Consider the following 9,680-nt stretch of genomic DNA (forward strand, 5'->3'; position numbering starts at 1 on the left):
AGTAAAGCCTTCAGCATTGCAGAAATCATAGATCTGTGCACAGGTCATGATGAACTGAACTTGGAGCGTTTTATGGATTTACAGTGTTTGCTGAGATTGGAATTTAGCTGTTATTGGTACTGTCTAGTAAAAAAGGAAGCACCCACATAAAAACTCTTGCTTTTGGAGAACTTTGCTGAAATAATTAACTGTGTTTAATAGCAGGTACAGTAGTAGAGATGTTAAAAGAACCAGTTTTTCATTGCCAAATTAATGCCAAAATTGGAAAAATGTAACACTAGCTTTCAGCAGTATTAGTACGCCAGCTTAATTCAGTTGAAAGCCTTCAACTTTCAGAAGTATCAGTTTGAACCAGGGCATTCTCTGAACTTCAAATTGTCAGATTTCACTGTATTGCTACTGACTTCTGAAATTTTGTTGGAGAATATTAATGAGTTTTTCATTGTCTTAAGCATGCCCTGTACCAGTCGTGCCATGAGGATGAGAATGACGTCCAGACGATCTCTCATAAGTGTCAGGTTGTTACCCGTGAGGAATATGAGCATTTGACCTGCAACAGGAAGTCTAATGGAAGCTATCATGACCTGTACTACCTGGCCGGCACCTACGACCCCACCAACAGCCAGCTGCTCACTGTGGAAGGGATGTCCTTACTCTGTTAGAACTGCACTTGCTTATCCAAGCATACTACTGAGTTGTCTGTGGTTCGGTGTCAGGGATGTTTTCAAAATTGAGCTGTGGTGCACTGGACACGGACCAGGAGGTAGCATACCACCCCACATACCCAAAAACTCTGTCTACTCGGGGGGAGAAATATGGATGCTTCCACTAGCGATACTTTACCAGTAGATGCAGTTTGTCCATGGTCTTAATGCTCTTCTGAGTTCACCTAACAAACATCTAACAGACTATGGTTTTCGATCCCCAAAGCAGAACACTTGGTTTGGAGAACATGGCGTCTAACTGAAAAGACTTGAGCCATGTCATAGGTGGAGACGTGTGGAGCGTTATCGCCACTTTCATGATTCCAGGGATATTTAAGATATAATAAGTTCATTTATGTCTGTATATACAGTATATAGGGAATTATTTCCTATTAAGCCATACACTTCAGTACCTCTTAACAAGACTTCTTATTCAGGTGTATATTGTACAGGTCACTTTTTTTTTTTTTTTTTTTTTTTAATGTTATTTTTGTCATGGTTTGTTTATATGTATATACAAAACTATTTTATATAAGTGTAATGTACAGAGGCTAAACTTACCATGTTTTGATTGGTTTATTTTTGTATAAGTGGCTGACATGGTAGTTGTTGTTGATTTCTCTCTGAGAGGGTGAGCTGAATATGTATGTATTGCACTGCACATGGCCTGCTGAGACAGTGAGGGGGTTTGGGTTCCCGCCCTGTTCTTACGGGGCGGCATCCCACTATCAGCTGCAGTTTTGCCGTTTGTTCCTCTAATGTCTTACTCCTGTTTGTTGTTGCCTATATTTGCAGACTCTAAACACTTTAGCATTAAAACGAAGGGAAAATGTCATGTGACACTTTAAAATCGTTCCACAAAATTTATATTACCTACCAGTAGGATTCTGCTATCAATAATTAAATTGATTCAGTGTTTCATATGACAATTCTCTTCTTATACAGAGAATAGAAATTAAGAAATGTCCATGTCATTTCACCCATATATACATATATATATATATATATATATATATATATATATATATATATATATATATATATACACCGATCAGCCACAACATTAAAACCACCTGCCTAATATTATGTAGGTCCCCTCGTGCTGCCAAAACAGCACCAACCCGCATGTCATAATAGCATTCTGAGATGATATTCTTCTCACCACAATTGTACAGTGCGGTTATCTGAGTTACCGTAGACTTTGTCAGTTCGAACCAGTCTGGCCATTCTCTGTTGACCTCTCTCATCAAGGCATTTTCGTCCACAGAACTGTCGCTCACTGGATGTTTTTGCCACCATTTTGAGTAAATTATAGAGACTGTTGTGCGTGAAAATCCCAGGAAATCAGCAGTTACAGAAATACTCCAACCAGTCCGTCTGGCACCAACAATCATCCATGCGATTATCTAATCAGCTAATCGTGTGGCAGCAGTGCAGTGCATAAGATCATGCAGATATGGGTCAGGAGCTTCAGTTAATGTTCACATCAACCATCAGAATGGGGAAAAAATGTGATCTCAGTGATTTGCACCGTGGCATGATTGTTGGTGCCAGACGGGCTGGTTTGAGTATTTCTGTAACTGCTGATCTCCTGGGATTTTCACGCAAAACAGTCTGTTATTCCCACAAAATTATTTTCACTCTAATGTGCAAAGATCTCAGTCTCATCATTGTAATACAGTAATCAAAATCTTCCTCTCTGGACACAATATATTTGATTAAAAACAGCATAACTTCGCCACATGTTTTAGACACTGTGTAAAGTTAATGGTGCACTCAGTAACCTTTTGTTCATGTCATCTTGGACATCTAGTGGTGTGGATGCAGCATCATTTAAAATCAATAGTTTTCAGTTTCAGATGCCATAGTATAAATTCACTATTCACAAAGTGTCCAATAACAAGACGGTTAGTGAGATTAAGCGAGTAGTATTCAGCTGGTCATGTGATTCTAAAATGGCAGCCCCCGCCCCATGAGGGCGCCCCTGCCCCATGTAGAATAAAACAGCTTTTAGAAGGTTACTGAAATTACTAGAGTCCTCATCTCATATGAGTGGTCATGATTTTATTCATATGTTTCAATATTACTATTAATTTCCTTAGGAGTAAAACTTTTTTAATGGGGAAAAGAGTGCACCTTTAAAAATAACTTCGAGACTTCTGCTTTCCGTTTAATTTGTTGTGCTGCGTCTAGCTTTTTTGTCAATTCGACATTCTAAAATAATTCAGGTTACAAAGAGGACTTCATGTGACTATTACACATGATTTCAGATTGTTTGTCACCCGGCAAAGTTTCAGCACTTAAAAAAAAAAAAAAAATGGTTAACTAATGTTTTTGCCTTTTACTGCCTTATGAAAACTGTGTATGTTTACTGTTACGAATGTTGCCTACAATGCTTAAATAAAATACAGACTACTGCAAAACATTTACTTACTTGGAGAAGAAATTATAAAAAGAGTGAATGATTTGGGGTTGGGTCCCACAGTCCCAGGTACGGGCTTCAACTTAATGCCCATGCAGACAGTGAACCCTGATGAGAATGAGATTTTTTTGCACTAATTTATGTGCTTCCCAAGTCACTAACAGTTAACCTTCTGTTTAATGTAGTGTGGCGTAATAGCTTTGGGAGACCACAAGGGGGTGATATAACATTTACTGAACTTAATACTGGAGGACGCATTGATGCGGTGCAGGTGGCCCAAACTTGTGAATCTACTCACCATACACACAAAAGCTATGAAGGTGTTTGTACTTATTCAAGAAGGAACAAAGTGACGTTGATGAGTTTGCAGGTTAGTGGATGAAACTGGTGTAACTGCTCAAACTGAACGATTAGAAATGGCGACATTTATTATGCAATTTTTCTGAACGTAGCCTTGAATAGGTTTCATTCAAGCTGTCAAACCACGAAAATACATTGTGTAGGCTATATGAAAAATACACAGAAACAATCTATCATCCAGTGATAGATAGAGTGAATTGAATGGAAAACTATGCGAGTTGCACTGGGTGTACCTTCATAGAAAATAATTGTTTCGAATTTTAGATCGTGCTATATCGTCCGCCAGATGCGTCCCTTTTAAGTTACCCTGCCGCTCACACTTTACCAAAATTGTGTTGAGAAATATGTATTAAGATACAAAACAACTAGTGTGCAACGAGTAGACTTATTTATATTTGAAAAACTGGCAACATAGAATGATAATTATCTGGGAAAATTTCTGATTATGGATGCGTAAAAAAAAAGGATCAATACCAAGTCAAATAATAATGAGCATTTGGGAGAAACATATACTTAACTGTCATGAAAATAATGTCACAATGCAAAAAAAAAAAAAAAAAAAAAATAGGTTTCTTTTTCTTTATGTAAAATATAATTTATTATTCCTTTTGATTTTATGTTGAAATATGACATGCAAATATTCATGACTGGTTTTGTGAGATTAACTCGAAATACTGGTATGGAGTACCAGAAGAACCTGAAAAAGTATATTTCACTTCCAACATGTGTTATTACTGTATCTGATGCATTTTTTGTTGTCAAATGCATCCTGCACTGTATTTATGTATTGCTTTGCTTTTTCAACCATTTTGACCACATTTTTTATTTTAGTATCAATCAAAAAGTGGTATGTCGGTTAAGGGTGAGTGAGACCTAAACCTGTAGTATCCCAAGGTCAGGGCACTAAAACAAGGGACTGTTTGAGCACTAGGCACTGCTGGAGTTGGTAGAGTAGTTGGTATACAGTCAGACTGTATCTCATGCACTCATTTCTCACTGTGAGCGACAATCGCATTCATTCATGAAAGAGTGTCCACCATTTGAAAGGCTCACGCAATCACAGCATTTCTTTGTTTGTGGCAAAAAAAAAAAATCTTTTTTGATTATGCAGTGTTCACTGTACAAGTTTTTTTTTTTTTATGTATTTTTTTATTTTTATGTTCCTTTCTAATCACTAATGTTTATTTATTGTCAGTGTTGCTGTTTCATCATAAAACCAACAGATATTAATGAAAATGTCTTATTTGATGGGATCTGTTTAAAGGAATAGTTCACCCAGAAATGAAAATTCTGTTGTTCCAAAACCTTATATATTGGCGCTCGACTTGATTTTCCATTTTCAGTGGAATATACTGTAATGTACCAGAAGAAATATATACCACATCTTCTAACATCTCTTCAGACTGCCAAATATGAGGATATTTGTCAACCTGGTCTCATAGAATCACGTTACTGTAATGATTTTGTCGTGCATCGTTGTACGTATTGCGGCAGTTTCCAGGAGAAATTACCACTGGAGGCACTACAACAACAATAACTTTTCACTTTCACAAAAATCATGAGTAAAAATTAAGCAAATTATCAGTTTAGAAACACGTTTCGCCCTGTTCATCACAACGCTATCTTATGACATCTAAACACTTTTACTAGAGCGCATGACTCATTTTAATGTTTGCATTACATAACCAACTACATTTATAAGCTTGTTCTGGCATGATCAAATTGTGCAGTAGTTCAACTGATAAAGCGCTGCACTTGCACTGCAAAGGACCGGGGTACAAGTCCTGAAGATCACGCAAGCCGAAAGTGTCATAGAAGTGCCACAGAATTATTAGTTGCTTCAGCAATTGTGTTTTTTATCTGACATATGCCTTTTCTGATAATATCGGTTAGATCTACAGTTGAAGTCAGAAGTTTACATACACCATAGCCAAATACATTTAAACTCCATTTTTCACAATTCCTGACATTTAATCATAGAAAACATTCCCTGTCTTAGGTCAGTTAGGATCACCACTTTATTTTAAGAATGTGAAATGTCAGAATAATAGTAGAGAGAATGATTTATTTCAGCTTTTATTTCTTTCATCACATTCCCAGTGGGTCAGAAGTTTACATACACTTTGTTGGTATTTGGTAGCATTGCCTTTAAATTGTTTAACTTGGGTCAAATGTTTTGGGTATCCTTCCACAAGCTTCTCACAATAAGTTGCTGGAATTTTGGCCCATTCCTCCAGACAGAACTTGTGTAACTGAGTCAGGTTTGTAGGCCTCCTTGCTCTCACACGCTTTTTCAGTTCTGCCCACAAAATTTCTATCGGATTGAGGTCAGGGCTTTGTGATGGCCACTCCAGTACCTTGACTTTGTTGTCCTTAAGCCATTTTGCCACAACTTTGGAGGTATGCTTGGGGTCATTGTCCATTTGGATGACCCATTTGCGACTGAGCTTTAACTTCCTGGCTGATGTCTTGAGATGTTGCTTCAATATATCCACATAATTGTCCTTCCTCACCATGCCATCTATTTTGTGAAGTGCACCAGTCCCTCCTGCAGCAAAGCACCCCCACAATATGATGCTACCACCCCATGCTTCATGGTTGGGATTGTGTTCTTCCTCCAAACATAACAATGGTCATTATGACCAAACAAACAGTTCAATTTTTGTTTCATTGGACCAGAGGACATTTCTCAAAAGAGTAAGATCTTTATCCCCATGTGCACTTGCAAACTGTAGTCTGGCTTTTTTATGGTGGTTTTGGAGCAGTGGCTTCTTCCTTGCTGAGCGGCCTTTCAGGTTATATCGATATAGGACTCATTTTACTGTGAATATAGATACTTGTCTACCTGTTTACTCCAGCATCTTCCCAAGGTCCTTTGCTGTTGTTCTGGGATTGATTTGCACTTTTCGCACCAAACTGCGTTCATCTCTAGGAGACAGAATGCGTCTCCTTCCTAAGCGGTATGATGGCTGCGTGGTCCCATGGTGTTTATACTTACATACTATTGTTTGTACAGATGAACATGGTACCTTCTGGCTTTTTGGAAATTGCTCCCAAGGATGAACCAGACTTGTGGAGGTCTACAATTTTTGGCTGATTTCTTTTGATTTTCCATGATGCTAAGTAAAGAGGCACTGAGTTTGAAGGTAGGCCTTTAAATACATCCACAGGTACACCTCCAGTTCAGTACACCTCCTATCAGAAGCTAATTGGCTAATTGTCTAAAGGCTTGACATCATTTTCTGGAATTTTCCAAGCTGCTTAAAGGCACAGTTAACTTAGTGTATGTAAACTTCTGACCCACTGGAATTGTGATATAGTCAAATAAAAGTGAAACAATCTGTCTGTAAACAATAGTTGGAAAAATTACTTGTGTCATGCACAAAGTAGATGTCCTAAATTACTTGCTAAAACTATAATTTGCTAATATTAAATCTGTGGAGTGGTTAAAAAATGAGTTTTAATGACTTCAGCCTAAGTGTATGTAAACTTCTGACTTCAACTTGTATGTTTAAGGTTTTGGGTAGGGAGGTCGGTTTTGTTGATTTTAAACTCGATAGAGCATTAACCATAAAAACCTCATCTGTTTGGGAGAACATTAAACTTGCTTTTAGCACCTAACAGTGGACATTTCGACACAGAACTGCTGCAATACCACGTAATATTAACAAATGCAATGTAAACAGTATTCAGTAAGTAGTAAGTTAATATTCCATTCTGAACAAGGCCTGTGTTTATGACATTAGACTATGATTGATATGTATTAGGACTTGATTATGTTTGATTATTTATAAAACTCCTCAATTAATCAGAACAAGGTTTATATAAAAAAAGGTCTGTGTGTTTGTGTGTGAGCAAGTATGTGTGCCTTTTGTACTTCGCCTTTATGTTTGACTGTTTTGACACAGGAGGGAACTGGATAGAGTCATGAATGTACTTTGCATAAATTAAGCATGTGTATTATCTTAAGACCTGTCTGTAAGTCTTTACAAACAGAATCAGAGTTGCTGTTGGTTACAATCTCCTTTCCATTCAGGGGAGAAGTGTGATTAGTGTTCCCAAATGAAAGTCAGTGTTTTTGTTGTAAGGGAACGTAGATATTCAGATCAGCACGTCTGATCCATTACAAGAGCAGGTCACTTGCCCAAGGCAAAGGTGCAATACTACTTTGGCTAAATATCGACATTTTGAGGCTTTTTGCAAAGGCTGATTGATAACAGGAATCACAAGGAGGACGCAGGAACGTCTGTCCTTTTTAACAGGCTTTCTTTAAATGTCTGTTTTGCTTTATATGCAAAAAAAGCTGCGAGGTGTGTACTTCTATTCCGCTTGTCAGAGAGTCTCTTTTTGAGTATGAGATGTTCTAACATTGTTAATGAAAAATGATGTAAATCTTTATATTTTCTTTTTATTTTATTTTTTTTATTGTATTTTTTCTTTCTTTTCTCTGAAATGTTGTAAAGATTGTAAATGTGTAAAGTAAGGTTTGGTTTTAGAGTAAACATTTTACCAAAAAACAAAACAAACAAACAAACACTTTATGAGTATCAACTGTAAATGTGGTTTAGTATTACAATTTTTTATAGAGGGCTTATAAATAAATATCACTTTAAAATAATCACTGGACTTTAATGTGATTTTACAATGGTACTATTATTATAACTTATTAATATTTCAATAATATAAAACATATTGTCAACAATTTCATTGCACACGTCAAGTCCATATGTTAATATTGCAAAACAGCTTTTATAACACATTACAACATACCATGCATGTCCAAAAGTACACTGAAAAAAAATTTATGGTCTAAGTTAACTAGTATTATATAGCATATCTCAATCAACTTGACTACATTAAGTTCCACCAACAAAACAAATTTTTAGGGTTAGATAAATTAGAAATAGCTCCTTAATGTTACAACTGCAGATTATTTACAGTGTATGTGACCACCAAGTTACTCAAAAAGTAATCCTTACAGATTACTAATTACTTCACTAAAAGTTGTAAACAGATTACTGACTTCAAAAAGTAATCACGTTACTTATATTAAAATAAATATTAAAATCAATGTATTTATTAATTAATAAAATCAATTGACTTATTTACTTTGCAAACACTTTTAAAATAAGGTTCCATTCATTAACATTAGTTAATGCGTTAGGTATTATGAAAAAACAATTAACAATACAGCCTATTTTTTACAGAATAAATTAATATTTTATTGTTAGTTAATAAAAATACAATTGTTCAATGTTAATTCAAAGTGCATTAACTATTAACTACATATTACACACATGATAATGAAACGGTGTTATAGCTTTCTCAAAGCGGATCTGTGCTTGATGCACATTCAATTAATTCCATATCATGCTTTCATAATGTATGTAACATACGGAACAAACATGCTCTGTGTTCAGTTCGGTTCGTGCGCATCGCTAACGTGTGCTGACAACGTTATATTTAAATCGCTCCAGATTTACTTTAGTTGCACATTTGCATAATTCCAAATATGTTTGGCCATAACAAGTGTGTAACCAAATCTAAAGTAACTCCATGGCACTGGAGTTGTGTGGAGCGTGGAGGAGATAAGAGCATTTCACAATGTATGGAAGGAGCACAAAGTCTGTGATATCTGCTAGTAACACACAGAAAGTCTTCTTTTAAAATAAAATGCTTCATTTAAATAATAAGCTTCCTTCAAAATAAAGGGTTGAGACTGTACAGCAATTCTGTGTGCTCTATTACAGAAACATATTGCTATTATGTATGGGAATATAATAATGTTAATAATAATAATTTAAAGAATGGATGTTTAAAAAGGATGCCAGTGTAAACACCTTACAGAGTAACAGTTTCTATTAGCAGCAATGAATGGGCAAAACATGACTTAATTTTGGTCAAAAGGGATAATTTACTAGTTTGTAGTTCTAACAACTTGTTCAACATGAGAGCTACTTGTTTAATGTAATTTTATGTTTTCAAACGTTTTCAAATTACAGAATAATCGTGATTAATAATTGTGATTAAAATTTTGAGCAATTGTGATACTCATTTTCACCATTATTGTGCAGCCCTATTGTAAACAGGGGTGTAACAATTCATCGATCTGGATCAATGCCTCAATCCAATAACCAACAATCCAGTGTTATCGATACAACGCATAAATATCGATATAGACATTTTTTTAAGAT

General features: G+C 35.8%; 1 protein-coding gene across 1 annotated transcript in view; it reads left to right on the forward strand.

The window, feature by feature from the left end:
- The window catches only part of LOC127450313 (BAH and coiled-coil domain-containing protein 1-like), a 141,690-nt gene extending 133,603 nt beyond the window's left edge, over positions 1 to 8,087 (forward strand). The window contains exon 29 of the mRNA XM_051714303.1: positions 453 to 8,087. Coding sequence (XP_051570263.1) covers positions 453 to 662 — 210 coding nt within the window. The 3' untranslated portion in view covers positions 663 to 8,087. The remainder of the gene's footprint in view (positions 1 to 452) is intronic.
- Positions 8,088 to 9,680: the final 1,593 nt, after the last annotated feature.

Source organism: Myxocyprinus asiaticus, chromosome 13, assembly GCF_019703515.2.
Source record: "Myxocyprinus asiaticus isolate MX2 ecotype Aquarium Trade chromosome 13, UBuf_Myxa_2, whole genome shotgun sequence".
NCBI lineage: Eukaryota > Metazoa > Chordata > Actinopteri > Cypriniformes > Catostomidae > Myxocyprinus > Myxocyprinus asiaticus.